At 40.6% G+C, this 22,170-nt stretch overlaps 1 protein-coding gene across 1 annotated transcript; it reads left to right on the forward strand.

The window, feature by feature from the left end:
• Window positions 1–4,621: 4,621 nt before the first annotated feature.
• LOC308292376 (1-phosphatidylinositol 4,5-bisphosphate phosphodiesterase gamma-2-like) lies at window positions 4,622–20,472 on the forward strand (the record flags this gene model as incomplete). The annotated part of the gene is made up of 14 exons (XM_080734689.1): window positions 4,622–4,808; window positions 6,345–6,497; window positions 6,775–6,868; window positions 11,214–11,268; window positions 11,411–11,509; window positions 12,115–12,230; window positions 13,360–13,445; window positions 14,259–14,379; window positions 14,623–14,791; window positions 15,655–15,738; window positions 16,637–16,720; window positions 17,190–17,301; window positions 17,562–17,712; window positions 20,445–20,472. The coding sequence occupies 14 exons, from the start codon at window positions 4,622–4,624 to the stop codon at window positions 20,470–20,472; spliced, it is 1,539 nt and encodes a 512-aa protein (XP_080590815.1).
• Window positions 20,473–22,170: the final 1,698 nt, after the last annotated feature.

Consider the following 22,170-nt stretch of genomic DNA (forward strand, 5'->3'; position numbering starts at 1 on the left):
CAAAGAGAGAACAAGAGATAGACACAGAGAGATCCAGGCAGGTCCACAGGTGTGCTTCATGGAGGCCTGGTCCGGGGTCACACTCTTGGTCTGCAGCTGAGTAGTCGGGTTTTAGTAGCAATCCCAGCAGCTGAGTTGTCGAGTTTTAGGTATTTAGGTTGTCGAGTTTCCAGGAACTGGAACTGTGGAGTGGGAGACAGAAAAGAAACTCCGGGGATGATCCCCGGAGTTCGAATTAGTGGCAGGCCTTATAATGGCAGGCACAGTGCTAGTTACAATTGCAATGATGTGACACAAACCCACACAACCAAAAGGGGGAAGAGAGGGAGGAGGGTTCCCCCTCCCCTCTGACCCATTATTCAGCCCAACCCAGTGACTTTGTAGGTTGGGATTAGGAGTGACTGTACGCTGTCTCACAGAGCCACGGCCTTTTGTCAGCCCGGCCACTGGTCCCAACATGCACCCGGACAGCCTGAGGGAGGTAATTTAGTCAGCAACGAACGAACGAACAAACGAAGCAACGAGCGAAGCAACGAACGAACAAGCGAACGAAGCACGAGCGAAGCAACGAATGAACGAACGAACGAAGCAACGAACGAACGAACGAAGCAACGAACGAACGAACGAACGAAGCAGCGAACGAACGAAGCAACGAACAAGCGAAGCAACGAACGAACGAACGAACGAACGAAGCAACGAACGAACGAACGAAGCAACGGTCTGTACTTAAGGTACTGTTCATTCATTCATATTAACTCTTATACCGCTTTGGACGTTCCTGTTCGCCCCAATTCCCAAGAGACCTCTGTGCCAATACGGCGCTCGTTCGGTTCGTTCGTCTGATGACTGTAAGCTGATGAGGGGTCGCGCGGCCGTGTACTGTAAACACATTTTCCGCGGTGATGGTGTAAAAAATCCATTATGCGTTAACATCAACGGAGAACAATTCACTTCCTTGTTGATTTCCTCTGGCTGTAAGGCTCTGTGGCCAGTGACTGGTCTTCTTCTTCTTCAACACATAACAGGCAAATTCACATTCATTCTCGCATGATGTAAAGCACTCTGATCGGCTACTTCTCGCTTTGCGTTTGTTTTCTCTTCTTGGTTGGTGCATCACTATGATCGGTATGCCCGAAACTGAAGGTTATGTGGTGCAAAAACTAAGTGCGATTAAAATGCGTTAATTTTTTTAATCGCGTTAATTTTCTGTAATTAATTAATCACAATTAATCAGTTAAAGTCCCAGCCTTACTATCAATATATCAATATCAATATATTTCATACAATTGTAATGACTTGTTTATACCCAAACTATTATCAAGCTTAATCAAATTCTAACACTAACAAGTTCTTCTTTTATTTTTAGTTTCCAATTAGCCAAGGGGGTGCATGGAACAACTGGAAACTTGATCATAGTAAAATATCAGAGGTAATGGTGCATCGTTGACCTCCACAGTGAGAACGGACTCTCCTGAGGAAGCAGCCTGCAAAGCTGTTAACAGTAGACGTGAGGAGAAGTTCAGCTGCTCTTTCTCCATTGAATCCATCCTGAAGTAAGACAGTAATCTTGACCATCAGGTCACTCACAATTTGTGTCAGATCCTGTGTATAGGTGAGACATGACCTTTGACACGATCTAAATGTCTCAACAGAAGAGCAGGGATACAAGCCAACCCAATTGTATAAGTCAACATGCTCTATAATAAGGGAAACATAATACAATCGTTTTGTGGGGCCGTTTTTTAGCCCAAGGAATGTTTTTCATGAAAAACAAATGCTTGCAATGGATTCAGCATCATGAAAAACCCATAGTTTGACCCCTCACATGCTACTTAAAGCAGATTTATTTTTTGTATTGTTTTTCCTGTATACAGTAGTAAAGTTAATGGGACACAAACACAAATCAGTTTTTTATGAGGTTTCCCCTGGGAGTTGAATTTCAACCTTTTAGTACATATTATTACACCTTTTTAGAAACACATTGGTGAAGACATTTCTTGGTAACGATTTACTTTGCAGATTGGTCAAATATCTTATAAAATCCCCTTATTACTAGTCTAAAATACAGATTAGAGAAGTATACATATTCATATTTCATACTAAAAACCTTCTGGCACTGCACATTTATCAGCAAGTTAACACCCGCAAGCTGTGACACTGTGACAAGGCTGTCAAACAGACCAGTAACACTGGAGGAGATGCTGAGGCCAGCACTGTGAGAGAGGCGGGGCTGCTACGTGTGCGTGTGTGTGTGTGTGTGTGTGTGTGTGTGTGTGTGTGTGTGTGTGTGTGTGTGTGTGTGTGTGTGTGTGTGTGTGTGTGGGTGGGTGGGTGGGTGCGTAAAAAACAAAACAAAACTCTACTTTTCCACAAGAGAAGACTCAGGAGAACACAGCTGTATACGGCAGCAGGTGAGAATTTGAACCATTTTCAAATATTCAAGAGCATTGTGTTTTTCAAAATGTATATTTGTGACATGACAACATTTGCTGCATGAGGAGCTGAGCTGATTTAGGCTAAAATATAATTTTCCTCAAAAAATTACGTAGGCCATTTTTTTAAGAAGGTGACAATATGCCCTTCACCACACCACACCTCTGATATCATAATATGTAGATCAGTGGTTCTCAAACGTTTTTGACTCATGCCAGCCTTGTAAAAAACGTTTTCATCCACGGCACCCCTGAATTACACTGTATTTCTTTAAAAATCTTATGCCATATTACGCCGGTATATGTAGTTGGGTTGCAACAATCTTTCCCAAAAGATACAGTATGTCATGGAGAAAAAGTAGAGAGAATAACTACTTTAACCACTCGAACCCCAGCATCCCTACTCTGGTGGAATAGCAGATCTACAAGCTCACAACGTGTCATGTTGTGATGCGATCTAGGTATTTTTGGTGAAGAGAGTTGGTGTGGAAAAAGATCGCAGCAACTCCAAGTACAGTGCAACATACTGTAGGTCCGTTTCACAAAGTCTGGAGGGCCTAAGTCAGTGGTTCTCAACCAGTGGTCCCTGAGGGGGTTCCAGGTGGTCCCCAGCTAAATGATGGAGAGTTGGTAACCAAATGGACCCTTATAGATCTTTAACTCTCGAGGGTGTAAAATGAAACCAAATGGACCGACACTCTTTTAGGCCTAGAAAAATAGCAGATATACAAGCTTGTAGATCTGCTATTTTTTGAAATAGTTGTGAAAATGTGTGCAAAACTTTGAACATACAGTATGTATCTTTAAAGCGAACGTTTGTATCTCAAATTTTGCTACTGGGGGGTCACTGGAACTAAATATTTTGAGATGGGGGTCCGTGGCCAAATACATATGTCATTTTGGGGGTCCTTCACATGAAAAGGTTTGAGAACCACTGACATAGTAGTCTCTCAAGAACAGACTAACTGAGCTCCAGTTAAGTGAAAAGGATCTTTTCTTTGACGATGGCTAGCCAGATTGCTGACATAGAAACATAGGGTTTTTCCAAAAACCTTAGAAGGATTCAAAAGACGCTTATAGAATCGGGTCAAAATTCAAATTTTCATGATTTAAAAAAAATAGCAGATCTACAAGCTCGCAGCACGGCACTCAGTGCCACGCTGTGAGCTTGTATATCTGCTATTTTTCAATAGTTAAAGCATAAAATAATAATACACTATAATGTGTACCCGGTCTAAATTGGAAGTCTACATAATTAGATCAACTGTTATGGTACTACATCAATACAGCATGGAATTGTGGACAAAATCTTATCCAAAGACAACAAAATATATCTTTGCTGTCGGGCTGAAAACCTCCTAACTCCAAAATGTTCATTTTCGGGGAAATGAGCTCAAGTGGAGTTAGGAGGTTTTGACCAAAGGGCTTTTTACTACTTTTCATTGGTTCAATATTATTTGAACCAACACACAGACGTAAAGGGTGTTCAATAGCCCTATGCAAAAAAAAAAACATATAAAACCTCAAAAATGGAGTTAGGAGGTTTTGGCCAGACAGTGACGATATAAAGACTTGGCTCTGAGAGGCTAAATCTCTACAAATGGTGGTCTGTTGGCTCAAATGCTGAATGAATAATGGACCTTGATATGAAAAAGGTTGAAAACCACTGGCCTAAGTGGTTTAACTGAAGTGATATTGATAAATTCTAAATTAGCATTCTGCGGCATCCTCTGGACCCTAGGGTGACACGGGACGGCACCCACTTTCAGAAACCCTGGGTTATGTCATTAATTTCCTATCATGTTACTTGGCTATTAACCCCTTAAAGGGGGACTCGGACTGTCACCTAAAGGGTTACTGTCACCTTAAGCAATCATCTTAAAAACAAGTTAATATTTGTATGATTGTCATTGTGGAAATGCGCAATTATAAGCCAATCAAATTAATTGACTGTACTTAGACTACTTACTGTACTGGTCAGCTGTTGTTGGGAGGCGAGGGGCAGATTACACTATGTACACTTCGGAGAGAACACATGACCTACTGTATCATACTATTATAATTTCGGGGCTTATCTCTTTTTTCCTCCCACCTTCTCATCATGTCTTACTCTGTCTGTCTTCATCCTTCGGTCTCCCCTTCGGTCTCCCCCTCTCTCTTAACCTCCTCCTCCTGCATGTGCAGCAGAGATGGCGGCTTATCGGGGCCATCAGGAGAACCTGACAGAAGAAGACAAGGCTGTGATCAAGGACTTGGAGAAGGGTACCTTTATGACCGTGTTACGCCAGAACAAGACAGAGTCTTTCAACGTGATGGTGATCATGGAGACCAGACAGGTGGCCGGGAGACTCACCAGAGACAAGTTCCAAGTCTTCTGTAAGTAAAATATGCTCACAAATGATTGTGGGCTTGAGAGAAATAAAGAAATAAAAATCTTCATCTAATGAAAGTTACACAATCATTTGAAAATGTTTGATTTTGCCCATAATGACTTGCCCAAATTATAGGAACAGTTTTCACCACACCAGTGAAAGTGGTTTAGGCTGAGAGTTAAATAAATGTACCCATAGGCTGTATGGGTCCATTGAACAGAGTTATTGTATGTTCACTCTATCTGCCTTAAAAAAATGAATAAAGGATAACCTTTCTACATGATAATTGACCAAAAAGTAAGCAGCGGTTCAGTGCAATAAAAAATATTGACTGTGGTAAAAAGCATAAAAAACAAAACAAAATAGTCTCATACTGGCATTTTTCAATATTGGGCCTGTTCCATAGAGTTATATTGAAGTCTGTTCCAGTCACCACCCTGCAGCATCGTCAACTTCTTGTTTTTCTTTTGTCTTTTTGCATTTTCAGCTTAAAAAATGCTCCAAGCAGCACTTTTTCTTCATAAAAGGCGGATAGTGTGAACACTTAATTAACACACTGGTTTTACTGTGTACAAGTCGGTGGTTACATGCAAATCAACTCACTCGCGCGCTCGCTCGCTCGCTCGCTCGCTCACTCACTCACTCACTCACTCACTCCTGAAGAGAAATGAAACCAAATAAATATTCTAAAACAAGTCTTTGAGATGAAGCTTAAAATAAAATAAAAATAATAATAATTGTGTTAAACTCCCTCGGATCTGTTACGCAGCATCCAATTGAGATGAAACTTTGTACGCACATTCCCACTAGGCCAAGGAACAAATGCCATCCTACATATTTCAAATCAGTCAATCATGGTGGCGCTATAACAGACATGTTTTGGCCTATACCTTTTGGACTGTAGGTCATATAATCAACATCATCTTTCCCCTGGATTCTGTGGCATTTTCCCTTGGCCTAATGGTGCGTGCAAAGTTGCACTGCAATCGGACGCTGCATTCATGATTTGGGGCATTTTTTACAAAACTGTCCACTCCTGCAAATCAGGATGGAATATGGAAAATCCGACAGATCTGTCTTGATCACATGACTATAGAGTTGCTGTGTAGAATACAGATTTGTGTGATGTTTGGACAAAGTTTGAAGGAGTAATATCAAAAAATATGTTTTGCTCAAATCTGCCTCCTGGTGGCATTATAATAGACCGATGTGAAAGAATTCAGGGCAGAGGTTCTGCCCTGACCTCTGTGCCTTTGGCCTTACAGATACAAAAATAGCTGACTTATTGTGTAAAAGAATAGGCAATTCATATTTACCAATGACCCGAATGCCCCTGCCCCCCAGTTAAAAATCCCTATAATGATAGAAAGCAAATGAAAATAAATTAACACTCATCTTTATTATTATTGCAAACAAATAAAAGAACCCTTGTTGTAAAAAGCTTCAACCCACTTCCTATATTATTATTTTTTTCCATCAGAGACACCCTTCATATCTATCTAAAAAGTTATATTTATATTAAATTTATCTTCTGTTTCAGTGGACGTGTTTGAGATCAGGGAGATTCGTCGAGGAAAGAACTCAAAAGACTTTGAAGACAGCAAAGACGAATCCACCAAGGAATGGGATGAGAATACCTGTTTCACAATCCTCTATGGCTCAGAGTTTGTACTGAACACACTGAGTATTGTCGGTACGTATACAGTACATGCCGCACTGAATGTTCAGTGTGTGTGTGTGTGTGTGTGTGTGTGTGTGTGTGTGTGTGTGTGTGTGTGTGTGTGTGTGTGTGTGTGTGTGTGTGTGTGTGTGTGTGTTATGCGCCTCAACCACTTGGTCTTCGGCAACCAGGATGTAGATTAGCTATTTGTGCAATTCATCAACATACGGTATAATCGGGCTTTACATTTTTACCAAACTAATATGATGTGATTTATGAAATGCTGGTGAAACATCTGTGTATTTTGCAGCTGATTCGGTGCAAGATGCAGACACATGGGTGACAGGACTGGAGTTATTGAGACAAGAGACACGGGTGGCCCCTACTCCACTCATCATAAAGAGGTACTTGTGTACACAAATGCTAATGCTAATCAACATGCATGAATGCCTTTGTTTTATTGCAAAACACTTTATACACTGTATTTCTGTATTTCTAGATTCTTGAGGAGAAACATGTATTCTATCAGTAGGCCTAACACCAAGAAGAACAGGTAGAGTGTTATGCTTTTGTCACAGCTTCAGGTATATTATTTGGCTATATGGTTCAGTATTGTACATGACCTTGTATTGCCTATTTTGCTAAAAGTCCTCTAAAGTCATGGATGTTTGAATTTAATTTGGAAATCAATATAGTCAGCTACAACTTTCAGATCAATAATTTCACACTTTCTAGCCAAATCCAAATTTTATATTCAGATTGGAATCAGATTGTGTTGTTGTTGTTGTTTTGTTTTTGTAAATAGAACATGTGAGATAGTGAGAGATAGGCTGGACTCACACATATGCGTCACGCATCTTCTCCGTATCGTCTGAGAATGGCCACTGGGAACGCCGTACTAATGCATTGTCAATGGAAGGTTGTTTGGTTTTTTGTCGTTGCCGTGCCTCTAGCTCAACCGCAGCCTGTCTTTTGGCCAAGAGACATGGCAACGACAAAACACCAAACAACCTTCCATTGACAATGCATTAGTACGGCACCCCCAGTGGCCATTCTCAGACGATGCGGAGAAGATGTTTCACGCAGCTGTGTGTGGGACGCCTTAGAGAGGCACAGAGACAGAGGAACAGAGAGACATAAACAGTGATAGCGATTCAGAGACGGTCGGACCATGACAAAAAGGCAATACAGCAGAATCCAGCCATAGAATCCATTAATTTCACAGCTAGCCACAAAAGAAATGCAGTTAAAGGGATATTTCACTTTCAAAAAAACTTTTGGTCATTTTATATTCTAATCATGCTTTTGTGAACACCCTGAACAGTTTTTAAGTTGCTTGATTCAATATTTACTAGATAACTCCAGGGCTTCTCCCCATACACACCCATTGTAACTTCAAACTCCATTTTAACCATGATAGATTCATTAAAAACACCCATTGTTTTTTTCTGGAGACTCATAATACCCTCATAATACGTGAGCAGGCCGTGTTTTTTTATAACTTTTTTAATTTATTTAAAATAAATATTTATTGGATTTATTTTTTTCCATTTTCCCAAATAATTATAAAAAATAAATGAAAAAAGACGGCCTAGCTCACGTATTAGGAGGGTATTATGAGTCAACAGGAAAAAAATGTTTTTAATGAATCTATCATGGTTAAAAATGGAGTTTGAAGTTACAATGTGTGTGTATGGGGAAAGACCCTGGGCCTGGAGGGCCTGGTAACATTTACATCAAATATCTAAATATTGAATCAAGCAACTTAAAAACTGTACAGGGTGTTCATAAAAGCATGATTAGACGATAAAATGACCCGAAGTTCTTTTTTTTTAAGTGAAATATACCTTTAATGCCGCTGTTCATAACAGACTGGAGCTTTGGAATCTGAATCTGAATGCCCCTGTATGGATCATCCTCTACGATCCCAGCCAGGGCTGTACAGTATCCCCAGGTTGCATGTATTGCCTAAAGCCCGTATCAGAGTGTACGGTGGAGCTATCCACCGCAAATTTGCTTTCCACCTCAAGTCAGAAAATAAGTGCATCCATCATAGTCACGGCCCACGGTGAAGTCCTTTACCCCGTCTAGACCGGTTCAGGTCGACCAATCAGTGAACGGGGTGTAGAGCCTGTCTGTCTGATAGTAAAAACAGAGAGATGTGTCGGTACTCGCGGTGGAAAGCTCTCCACCGTGAGGAATGATGTAACGTTGTAGTTTCATGACTCAAAAAGACTCGAAAAGACTACACCGCGGTGTAAAGCCTTCCACCGCGGACCCGACTATGATACAGGCTTAAGTCATTGCTAAGTCAATTTTTGCGGGTAGCAGAAACATTCCATAATATGAATCAAGCATGAATCAGGCCTCTGTCAATCCTGTTTAATCTCTGTTTATTCCTACTAGAGCTGCAAGTTATTAACAAAAACATTCTCTCCAACTGTCACTACAGCATCAGCTTGAAGGAGTTGAAGTCACTGTTCCTTCAGCTTAACTACAAGGTTCCTAGTGTACCATCCCTCAAAGACAGGCTCCAGGTTCTGTCTTTGTTTTCACCCCACTGAATTGTTCAGTTCAGATTCAGGGAGGCTTAATCCTGGACATCAGATATTCCTAGCCAAATAATATTATTTACAATCTTACAGAAATATAATTGGGAGTTAAGGCAGATGGCTCATGTTTGTCAAATAGAATGCTCAATTAATCTATTGTAAACCTTTTTGAATTTAATGTGCTGCTATAAATTATTTCGTTTTCGCACGGTTGCTTTCACAGGAAGTGGGAGCAACAAACAACATAATGGACTTTGAGCATTTTCATGAGTTGTACAACCTCATAATGTTTTCAGATCAAAAGAAAGTGAGTGAGCGCTGCTGTTTTAAGAAAACACTGAATATCAATTGTAGTGCTTATTGTAGAATTAATGATTGTTGTCATCATCATCACATCATTTTTCAATCTCAGATCCTTGAGGAAATTGAATTCATCAAGGGGTAAGCGTATATTCTTTCATATATTGGTAGATCTAGAACTGGCTGCAGTTTCAGCAGATGCAACTAATAGAAACTATACATAAATAGATCGGTGGAATTGCATGTCTATATGCGCAAGCAGTTCTATAAGGGTCCATTCGGTTATCAACTCAGTGACAGCTTATCCACACTGAATATGTAATTGTTTGACATATTCTTTCATTTTTAAAATCTGCAAATGTTGGGCAGAATGGACAATTATTTAATTTGATGTTTGGCACAATTGAAATTGATTTTGCATGAAGAATAAAGCATATAACATACGCAAGCTTTGCGCCCTGTTAAGTCAGCCTCGGAGCTGGTTTATTTCCCGACGTATTTCCTGCATAAATACCAGACAAAATAGCATTGCTGAATCCGACCACTAACGCAGGAATTGTCGGATGCCGTTATGATCAAAATATGGGCATAACATGGGCGTAAAGTGCTTGATGAATCGGGCCAAATCTCTATAGTCATATCATCAAGACATGTTTATTAATTAGCTCAAGGAAGGTATTTAGAGTTGTTTAACCCTTAAGTTCTGTTCGGGTCATTTTGACCCGTTTTACATTTTCATTCGAAAAATAAAGGTAGAAGTTTAAATTTTTTCCACCTGAAACTCACTGGCCTTAAAGATTCTTCTGAGATGAACGTGTAAAAAAAATATTTTTGCACTACACCGATGCTACACCCCCCTCATATTTTTTGAACCTTAAGTGCTGTTCGGGTCATTTTGACCCGGAAGCACATAATTATGCACAGAAATACACAGTATTGTGCCAAAACACAGACACACAGCCCCCCCCCCTTCTAACACCCCCCTTCCGAAGCCCCCCTGTCTGATTTTCATTTTTTCCTATAAGCATGAGCAATTTTGCCCAGTATTAAATAAAGTAGTTTTTTTACATGAATTCCAGCTAAATCAGTAAAAACGCCTAGCTCATTCAGTGTTTAATGTGATATAGCAAAGCAGAAATGCAAACATTTACCATATATATCATATGAATTGTTTGGTATTGAGTCAAAGTTAATGTATCATGATGATTTGTTAAGTAAAAATTTATATTAGTGTTGTTTTTTTTAAACCAAATATCCCCCGGGTCAAAATGACCCAAACAGAACGAAGGTGTAGTGAATCTGAACAGAACTTAAGGGTTAACCCTAAATAAATTGTCATGTCACATTTGTTGTGAATGTACCAATGGAATAGTCATAACAACTATATTATAAGATAATATACATTTAAAAAGCATATGATCACTTTCTTTAATTTGTGATTTTAATCACTTTAGACTTTTATCCTGGATAGTGAGAGACTTAACATAATATCAGTTTCAGACGTTATAACTGATTGAAAGCAATGTTGTGACAATTTTATAAGTTAGGTTTGCAAATTCAAAATAAATAATAATCTTTATTTTATTCTAATGGTTTTATTCTTCCAAAATAAATTACGTAGAAAAGTGGTGTAGTGATGTTTCATATAGTTGTGAACTTATTGCCTGAAGGACAGAATAAGGGTGAATTTGTTTGAGGGTGAATTTTCCTGTTACCCTTAGCACCACCCCCAAGCCCTCAGCTTTCTGTCTGTCTATTACTCTCTCTACCTTATAATTCTGTGTTTTTTTCAACACCGAATTGTTATCTTTATTGATCTTGAATTGGATGTTAATAGCATCTATTCTAGTGTGTGCTGTCACTGTGTATTTTGTGTGGTGTATTTTATGTCTTGCAGTGGCACAGATGAAGTTTTGCTCCATGACTTCCAAACGTTTCTCCGTCAGCAGGGGGTAAAGGAACCATTTATTCTATTCTGTTGTACTTCACTGACATATAGAACAGAAGGACAGGATGATGAGAGAACATGATGATCTCTCTCTCTCTCTCTCTCTCTCTCTCTCTCTCTCTCTCTCTCTCTCTCTCATCCTTCAGGAGTCGTGGGCCAGAGATGAGAACAAAGTCAGAGAGCTGATGATGACTTTTATAGATGACACCATGAGTAAAACTAGTGTCCGTTTCACTGTCAGTGAGGTGATGTTTCAGATGTATTTTATGTTATGTTAATTAAAGCCAAAGAGCCATAACGCCAAATGTGCCGCTGCTGTTAATTAACCACGGTAGAATGTTGAAGCCGTGTGCACGTATACTAATGCTAATGCCCTAGACCCTAGTGCGCCTGCTCGGTGCGCAACACTTCCGCAATATTGGCCTCCTTTTCGGTGCCAATTCTACTACTTCCGTCTTCCAGGTGCTTCAAACGCCACCGAGCAACTTGTTTGAAATTAATGTTTGGAGGTGGGGAGTCCACCTTCTATTAAATAATACCTCTGTGGGAATATACCATTTGTCAAGATGGGGGGGAGGGAGGAGAATATAATCCTGGCTTTCCAGATTGGCGCACCTGTCTCTGGTCATCTCATCTCACTCGCCTGGCTGCAATCTTTTCGGAAACCTCCACTCTATAAAAGCCTTGGTCTTCTCGCCACTCGCTGCCAGATTGCCTTCACAATCTCTGTACGTTGCCTGCCTGCATGCCTGCCTACCTGCCCAACTGCTCGCCTTTATGTCAGCCTGCCATGCAACCACCTCCACTCCAGACGACGGAAGTTGACTTGTCTTCCCTGTATCACTCACAGTTTTTAAGTTTCCTGTTTTCCAAGGAGAACTCTATTTGGTACGAGAAGTTCTCAGAGATCAGCCAGGACATGAACAATCCTCTGTCTCATTACTGGATAAACTCCTCACACAACACGTCAGTACAGTCTCTCTCTCTCTCTCTCTCTCTCTCTCTCTCTCTCTCTCTCTCTCTCTCTCTCTCTCTCTCTCTGTCTCTCTCTCACACACACACACACACACACACACACACACACACACACACACACACACACACACACACACACACACACCAGTGTTGGAAAAAAACGAATTACTAATAATATTACTGTAATATTATTACTTTACCCAGTAACGAGTAAGGGTATTACTCTGCCAAAAGCGGTAGCCTAATATATAACATATAACTCTGCCAAAAAAAAACACCTCATTACTCGTTACCAGAGACATTTGATTTGAGCGTGCATTATTTGTGTTTTTGTTCATTCATCTACTCGCAGCAGCACAGCTGTAGAGTGCGTTGCCGCATGCAGAAATAGAACAGATCTACAAGCTATCAACAGATATCAACAGAGATACAATGTGATGTATACTGTATATATATATATTAGTGCTGTTCAAGTTAACTAAATTAATTGCGATTAACTCACCGTTATGTTAATCGCGATTAATTATTTTAATCGCAATTAATCGCATATTTATATATTATAGCCATTTGGCCTTTGGACACTGTTTCTCAACATTATTATCTCAACTATTATTTGGGGAGGTCTCCAGGTGATTAGCTTAATGTGCAGATCCTTATACCCATCAGCTGCAGTCCGTTTAATGCAATACCATTATGATTTATTTGGGTTTTTAATTGATTTTGAATAAAAGATTAAGATACTTTCGCATAAAGCCAGCATATTTTTCCACTCCCAAGTTAATTGGGCCACGAAAGACTTGAAAGATATCCCTCTAAGTAACATTGTGAACTGATAAAAGCTGATGACTTATTTGCGATTAATCGCGCGATTAACTAGCTAAATCATGCGATTAATCGCGATTAAAATATTTAATCGTTGGACAGCACTAATATATATATATATATATATATATATATATATATATATATATATATATATATATATATTGCGTTAATTTGTTAATATCGCATTAACTTCCCCAGCCTTGCTTTTTTTATTCAAATTAACTTTTGAAATCTTCATCAAACAAATCAAATGTTGTGAGATCTATGTGTTCCCTGTGTTGATCTTGTCTTCAAGGTACCTGATAGGTGATCAGCTTCACAGCAAGTCGTCAACAGAAGCCTACATACACTGCCTGCGCCTCGGATGTCGCTGTATAGAGTGTCAGTGGAATGGTCAAAATATCTCCTTTTTACATTTAGAAATAATTTATATTACTTTCCAATCATACAGGTTTACCACTATTATTACCTACCAGTAAATATTGTTTGTTAAAGCTTCAATCTGTAAAATGTATGCATATGAGATGTCCAACACAATGTTTACTGTTGAGCTGTGATGGAAGGCCTGTTTTGGCAAGCAAGATCTTCCTAATTCAAAGAGTAAAATTATCATAATGCTCACAATTTAACTCAATTTAATGCTGCATCGGTTTCGTAATGTTATACCTTCACCAAATCCGCTTCGCTTGAATTATTCTTTTGTCCTAACTTGTAATGTAAATCAATAAGAAGACAATTTGGGAATATCAGTTGTTTCTAATCAGCAGAGAAACCGTTTCATACTGAAACTCATGGCATGTTAACTTGTTAACTACACACAACCCAAACCAAATATAGTTCATTTACCAAGATAGCCCACTCCACCCCTCGCCATACAGTAGGTACAAATTGGTACACAAAATAGTCTCCTGAGTGGACACAGTCACTCCACTTCTCCATTGGACTTGAGATGAGACTCGCAAAGGTCTCCTACATGACACAGATACAGGAAATCAAGTTGGCTAGCCTTGGGTTCCCATGGAACTTTCGTGCCATACTTCAAATCAAATCATCATGTTTTTTACTTTACATCAAACCGAATATGAAACCAATTATTTATACATTTATTTCTCTCAGTAGGCCTATTTCTGCTCCAGAATATGTTTTATAAACTAGTCATCAGCAGATGTGTAAGTACCCATTGTATAATTACAGTGGACTGCTGGGATGGCCCTGATGGGGAGCCAATCATCTATCACGGACGGACCATGACGACTAAAATCAAGTTGACAGACGTGGTCAAAGCCATCAAAACGCATGCCTTCATCACCTCAAAGTTAGTGTCAGAATGAGCCCCTCTCAACTTCTGCTATATCACCGCTGCATCACCCTGTGTACACACGCGCACGCACACAGGCACGCACACGCACGCGCACACACACACACACACACACACACACACACACACACACACACACACACACACACACACACACACACACACACACACACACACACACAGGAAACTTTTATCATTAGGTTGTTTATTGGTTGTTGTCATTCTTATGTTATTCCACAGTTACCCAGTGATCCTGTCCATTGAGCAACACTGCAGCAAAGATCAACAGATTAAGATGGCTGCTGTCTTTAAGGAGGTGTTCAGAGAGAAGCTGCTGACCAAACCTGTGGCAACAAATGCAAAACAACTTCCCTCTCCAACACAACTCATGGGCAAGATCATCATCAAGGTACAGTTTCTCTGCGGTACGGGTCCCCATTCTGACACATCTCCATTCCGATCACCAGGTTAGCATTCACCAGCATCGGCAGGTTAGCTACTCAACAGGTTAGCATTCCATTCCATTCTATTCTATTCTATTCTATTCTATTCTATTCTATTCTTCAATGTTCTTTTTGGAGCAGTGGAACAGCGCTCCCAGTGGATAGCTTTGTGTGTCTCCGTCATGCCCTGTCCCCCAGTCCCCCTATCCTGTTCAGCATAAATATTTGCAATACCGCTGGGTGACCAGAACAGGGCACTGTTGCGCAACCTAGACACATCATTACTGTACTGTCAGGAACAGATTGAGAAGGGCACTGTGACACAGCCTAGACACACAGGGTATAGATGCTCAAATTCACCGCTCCAATTCGAACCGATGGTTTGATATATATATATTTTTTTCTTGTCTTGCAGCACAAGAAGCTTAAGGTAAGTCCAACAGTGAGGCGGCAGTGGTTCAGGCTCCTGATGAGCAGGTTGGTGTCTTGCATGGTTTCCTCTGCCGTGAATGAATGGGTGAACGTGAAATACACTGTAAAGCACTTTTACAGTAAATGCATTCCATTTACTGTAGTCCCGCTAGTCCCACTGTCGTGGAAGGATAACGCTTAGTTCTGTTCTGTTGTCAACACACATCCTACACAGAGTATAGTTCCACCGGACCACACATTCTGCTTTGCTCATTGCAAAAACTGAGCTTGTGAGATGTGGACTAGCTTTGCAACATTGTGGTGTTATAACTTTTCTTTTTCCTCTCTTTTTTTTCTTTTTTCACTGAACTCCAGTATACAGTAGAATATATTCTGATGTTCTGTTGTTCTCTTGCAGCACAACACACAGACCATGGATACTGGCACATCAAGGACTCTAGACAAACAGGGCTACCTGCATATCTGGGATCCCATAGACCAGGTACTGTAAAGCAGTGGTTCCAAAACCTAGCTGAAGACCCAAAAGAGAGATTTAAACATTTGATCGGGACCCAAACTGGTGAAAATAGCAGATCTCCAAGCTTTGAGTTAATGTTTAATTTTAATGCAAATGTGTTATAGGGGAATGGGTCCCTTTACTGTACCCTGGCCATAATTACAGCAAGTGGTAAATGGTGCATTTATATAGCACTTTTATCCAAGGCGCTTTACATAGATTGTGCATTACATTCACCCATTCACACACACATTCATACACCGATGGCGGAGGAAACCATGCAAGGCACCAACCAGCTCACCGGGAGCAACTAGGGGTTCAGAGTCTTGCTCAAGGACTCTTCAACATTAACTCAGGGGGAGCCCGGATTCGAACTGGGAACCCTTCGGGAACCCTTCGTGCTCTAATGGCGGTTTCTCTACCCCTGAGCTATGTCACACCAAGTCACACCAAGTGCTATGGTAACTGTAGAAAGGTGCAGTTCTGGGAAATTGCAAGTGTGGTTGCACTGACGCGAGTCACAAGGAATCCACTGAGAAAATAATTATATCTTTCCATTTACACTAACATTTTATATCAATGTTGCCTTATAATTTATAATGCATTATAAGCTCATTTATAATGCATTATAATGTGCTTATAAGGCGTTATAACGCACATTATAAATAAAAACAGTGCTGGTTATAATGTATTATTATGCAAAAGGAACAGCACATTATAACTACACAAATATAGTTATAAAGGCACATATAGAAGCGCTATAATGTGTCATAATGCAAATGGGGAACATTGGACCTGGGGAACATAGGTACGGTCCCTACTGCTTTAATGGAATGAAACAAGTAAGGTTTCTGTATTTTAATCTTTTGTATTTTCTCTGCAGAGGTGGAACAAACACTACTGCGTCGTCTCAAATGGAAAACTGTATTATGCAGAGGAGGAGGACAAACCTGAAGACCCCAGAGAGGTAAAGCAGTGAGCGGGGAATGGTTCATCTTTCATCATGGATCAATTATCAATAATCTTTTCATCACAGCAAATTCCTGAGTGTTTATTTAATTATAATGCTATCAGAATAAAACAAACTCATTAATTTTCATTGTAACGCTTGTTTTCTCTAACCTGGCATGACCAGAAACCCGCCCCATATTTGCATACTGGGCCAAATTAGTGCCAAGGGCATTTTCTTTTGCACTGGCAGATTCCTATGGTTTCCAGGCTAGGTTTTCTCTCCAGCAGACACAATTATCCTAAGGGCACACCGAACTTTGATTCTGCCAATACAGTATCTGCCAGAACCGTAAAACCTTCTTCGCACAGCTGTTTTCTATCTTTTCCAAACCTGTTTTAACTTGTTATATTTTACTTTCTTTGTCTTTGCACCTCCTGTTCAAATTCTGCCATTCTCCCCTCCTTGCCTCTCTTATACATTACAGCGCCACCGTTCAGAGCCGTGGTTCCACGGCCGCGTGCCAGAGGGCAGGCAGAGGGCTGAGAGGCTGCTCCACGAGTCTGGTGGCAGAGATGGAACCTTCTTGGTCCGAGAAAGTGACACATATGTCGGAGACTATGCTCTATCTCTCTGGTATGTCATTGTCCACTTGCTATTCATATTAAGAGTGCAACTTGTCCTGAACATTTTAGTGCAAGACATTATAAATGTTTACCAAACATTAATAAGGCCAGTATTGCCAATACCGTTATGATGATTGATTGATTGTGCATCACTAGTTCCATTTACAGTACATGTATTTATACACGTAGGTGCAGTGGGCGTGTCCTTCACGTTCGTATTCCCTCTGATTCAGAGGGTTACTACTACCTGGTGGATACACTCCACTACCCCGACATCTACACTCTGATCCAGCATCATCGAGACAACCCCTTTTATATGATAGGGTTTGAGGATGTCACTCTCACAGATGCCATACTGCAGCCTGACCCACACCGGAAAGAGGGGTAAGTCTTAAAGTGGTTATGACATGCAAATAAAAGGTAAATCAGGCTATCTGAATAGCCAAAATTATTGATGTAAACTTTTGTAAAAGTTATTGCAGTTACTGCGCTGAAAGGGTCAGGTGGGACTCGAGAGCGTGTGGATATTGCGACATAAAATTTGTTCGAAGTTACCATTTGTTCAACGTGGGTGGATGTTAACCTGGTGAAATGCTACCTATTTCCCCGGGTCAGGTTATCAACAGATATCAACAGATAACCTGACCCTTTCAGCGCAGTAACTGCAATGAATTTGATTGGCTAATACGGGGGGAGGGGCGGAGTGAGCGTGCATCATTATACTGAATCTACGCAACAGACAGCTGACCGTAGTGAAAATGCGAATTTGAATAACGAAAATTAAAACTTGCAGTTGCAGGTTTAAAAATTATAAAAGATTCTGCAACTTCATGGTGGCATATTTACCACTAAAATGTATTCTAGTGTATGCTACAAACAAACAGTGGTGTAAAGTAACTAACAATTTTTAGGTATTTGTACTTTTTAGCCCTATTTTATACCTTCGCTATTTGAAAATAGACGATGTACACAACGTGTTGCATGAAGACACGTTGTGAGCTTGTAGATCTGCTATTTTCAAACATTTTTGTACTTTTGCTTGTGGTGCCTTAAGTACATTTTGATGCCAACTTGTAACAGAGTATTTCTAAATTGCAGTATTGATACTTTTACATATAAATTGTGAGCAGGGGAGACCGGGGTTGGTTGTCACACTTTTTACTCTGACGTGAATTTCTCATCAACAACACATCTAAATGGTAAATTTATATATCGCTTTTATCCAGGGCGCTTTACATAGATTTTGCATTACATTCACCCATTCACACACATACACCGATGGCGGAGGAAACCATGCAAGGCACCAACCTGCTCACTAGAGCTGGGTTCGGGCCCATTTTTTCTGTCCGTTCCGAACCCGTGTCCGACAGTTTTCTGTCCGACCCGAGTCGACGTCCGAGCATTAATGATGAAAAAGCGTCCGACCCGAGCCGAGGCCCGAACCTTATGTTTTCAACGCTTTTTCGCCTTGTTTCTTTTTCTTTGAGCCAGGAAGCCACTGATTTACACTCACTAGCAAACATGTTATAATGTGCAGTGAGTGCATGCAGTGTGCCTGTTTGTTACCCTTAATAATATTAAGCCACATTGTGGCTTGTGAAAGTGTTTTAGATAATTACATAAGTAGGCTACGTTGATTATTAAATAATAGGCTATAACGTGCACTGCGCGTCTGGTGACTGGTCTGACTGCAGTCAGTGACTCGCTGCAGTCACACACTTAAAATCCTCTTTTACAAACTGTTAATAAAGTATTCAGACACAAACCTTTTCCACAGTTCAATCAATATCAAAATGTATTCAGTCTTACCAGCATAGACGAATCTGATATCTGCTTTTAATATCCAGCGTCCACAAACTCCAGTCCAGAACAGCGGCATTGGCCGTCTTTCTTAATCAAAAACTATTATTAATCCAACCATTATGGTTTATGGGTTTTAGGCTTAGGCTACGTACATTCAACATCGGACTTTTTAATTATGTCTGCGATGACAACTACGTTGCGTCCATACCGCTGATTTCCCTCTTTCGTTTTCAATTGCTTTAAACTTTCCCGTAGACAAGTTCACTTTTATCTCGGCTGGCGGCAACATTATCTCTCACTCATTCGCTTTTTCTTCTCGTGTATCTGTTTGTTTGTTTGTTCTCTGTCACATAAGACACTCCACTTCCTTTTCCCCATGAACATGTGCATGGTTGTCAAGACAACGCACTGAGCGTAGTCACGTGCAGTGCACCAGAAAGACAAGGAAATAGCACACACAGAGACGATACTAGTTGTATCGTTTTACACTTTATTTTCTATAAATCAAAATTATGTCCGACCCGAATCGACGTCCGGCAATTAATTGTGAAAATGCGTCCGACCCGGGCCTGAGCCTGTCGGGCTTGTCGGGTCCCGTCGGATTTCGGTCGGGTATCCCAGCTCTACTCACTGGGAGCAACTAGGGGTTCAGAGTCTTGCTCAAGGACTCTTCGATATTAAAGGGGTCCCACCATGCTTTTCAAAATATATATTTCATATAAATATTGGTCCATAATACGGTTTTACACAGGTTTTAGCCTAAACAACCACTCGAATATTAAAATGTCATGTTTTGTCTGTCTCTAATTCCAAGCCATTTCAGATGCAATACCATAATGCCCTTTGTTGGCAATGGGGCACTGTCTTTGGGCTAAAATTTTAATGATACAGAGAAGATTAGCATGGTACCACAATGAGAACCATGTAGAGTCAATCCATTGAAGGGGGGGGCTGGAAAAATGGAAAAATGGAAAAAATGTAATACAATAAAAATATATAAAAAATGGAAAAAACACGGTCTGCTCACGTATTAGGAGGGTAGTATGAGTCACCAGAAAAAATAATGGGTGTTTTTAATGAATCTATCATGGTTAAAATGAAGTTTGAAGTTACAATGTGTGTGTGTGGGGAGAGGCCTGGGCGTGTCGGGCCTGGTAACTTTTACATCAAATATCTAAATACTGAATGAAGAAAATTAAAAACTGTTCAGGGTGTTCATACAAGCCTGATAAGACCATACAATGACAAAAAGTTTTTTGAAAGTGGAATATCCCTTTAAGCTCTCAGTGTAAACATGCGTCTGCACTCTGCAGTGCGCTCCAACATCATCATCCGGGGTGAATGCAGGGTCAATGCATGCAGCTACAAAACCAATGTATGCCTGCCCTCTAGTGGCTGCAGTATCAAAGTCCACTGCTATCTCACACATCTTAAAATGAGCGTGCATTGTTGTTAATTAGTGGTTGAACAATCTTGCCAACTTTACTCACAAGTGCCCTCTCGTTTGAAAGGCTCTGTGTTGTATTCTAACTAATAACAACTTGTTTTGATAGTCCATCCAACAACTAAACCGCGCGCCTAGCTCGTATTACAAAGTCAAGCCGATTGGTGTGCACTGCAGCGTCACAGGCACAGCGACAGCGCGATAGAGGGGGGCCCATTGAGGGGGGCTTCCGATGGAGGGTCATTCGCATTGAGCGTCATTTATTTGGACTGAGATTTACCGGCAGTCGGAGTCCCCCCTGGCAACAGGACATAGGCAGAACTAGCACGTTAAAAGGGGCCCAAATGTGAGAGGGGGTTTTCGATGGACGATCATTTGCATTGACCATCATTTGGACTTAGACTGACGGGCAGTCGGAGGCCCCCCTGACGGCCGAGGCCCGTTTCAATTGAAACCAATGAAACATAGTTAAGGCCGCCAATGCTCATGGGGGAGCCTGGATTCGAACTGGGAACGCTTCTGGTACCCTTTGTGCTCTAATGACGGTTTCTCTACCCCTGAGCTATGCCGCCCCTATCTGATGATCATTCCTACATTAGAAGGAAGCTTAAGGTCTTGGCTTGAAATGGGTATAAAAGTTGTTGGCATAACTTATTCAATCAGGAAGTTATAAGCCCTCAAAGTCACCTTGACACATTGTGACAACCAACCCCATGGCGGGACAGCTTGTCACAATATACACACAATATGTTGGTTGTCCCTATAGTTAATCAATAGGCACACAACCCTGTCACTGTCACACGATAAAAAAAAAAAAGAACATTTGTAACCTTTTTGTTTTTTGAGCTATAAATTGTAAAATGACTATAAACGCCATCTCTAACTCACAAGGCAATTTGTATTTTGGCCCCTCAGCACCCTCTAGTTTGGCTGTAATAAGCACTGTGACAACCAACCCTGCTCTCCCCTACTTTTTCCATTTCCACCACTGTAAACAAGCTTATATACATCACCTATACATACATACAGCGCTTATAGGCTACAATATGTATGGTCTAACCATCAGGGCCTTCTAACGAGGGACGATCAAGAGCATGTTTTTTATTAGTGGCCACGAAGTGGCAAAGGCCACTCATTGATATTGTACTTTCCCATTATTATTATTGTTCCGCCACTTTTTCTCTAGAGGCTTGGCCGTGCAGTCGCTTTTTACGAAACTCAGCAGTATGGTAGAAGACTATGCCAAACAGCTAAAATACGAAGCTCGTAACAATTGACCAAAGGGTGGCGCTGTAGGAAGCTTTTGAAAATGCAAACTTTGAACAGGTATAGTTCATGCTCTGTTTGAGATACACTCTGACTTTTGATCTCTGCCCTTAGGTTCTCCCACCATTTTAAATTATATGAAAAACAGTAAAAATCTATCTCCTCCTGGGATTTTCGCGCCACGTGCACGAAACCTTTTTTACATGAACTTTGGACCAATACGGTCAGATCTGTCTCTGCAGATTTTTTTTTTTTAAAGTGGAACATTATTTTTTTAATAATTCACTGAATATTGCAGTTTTATGCAAATTATTCTTCTGCCTCTAAAT

The sequence above is a fragment of the Nannobrachium achirus genome (genome assembly GCF_963921795.1).
Source record: "Nannobrachium achirus genome assembly, chromosome: 10".
NCBI lineage: Eukaryota > Metazoa > Chordata > Actinopteri > Myctophiformes > Myctophidae > Nannobrachium > Nannobrachium achirus.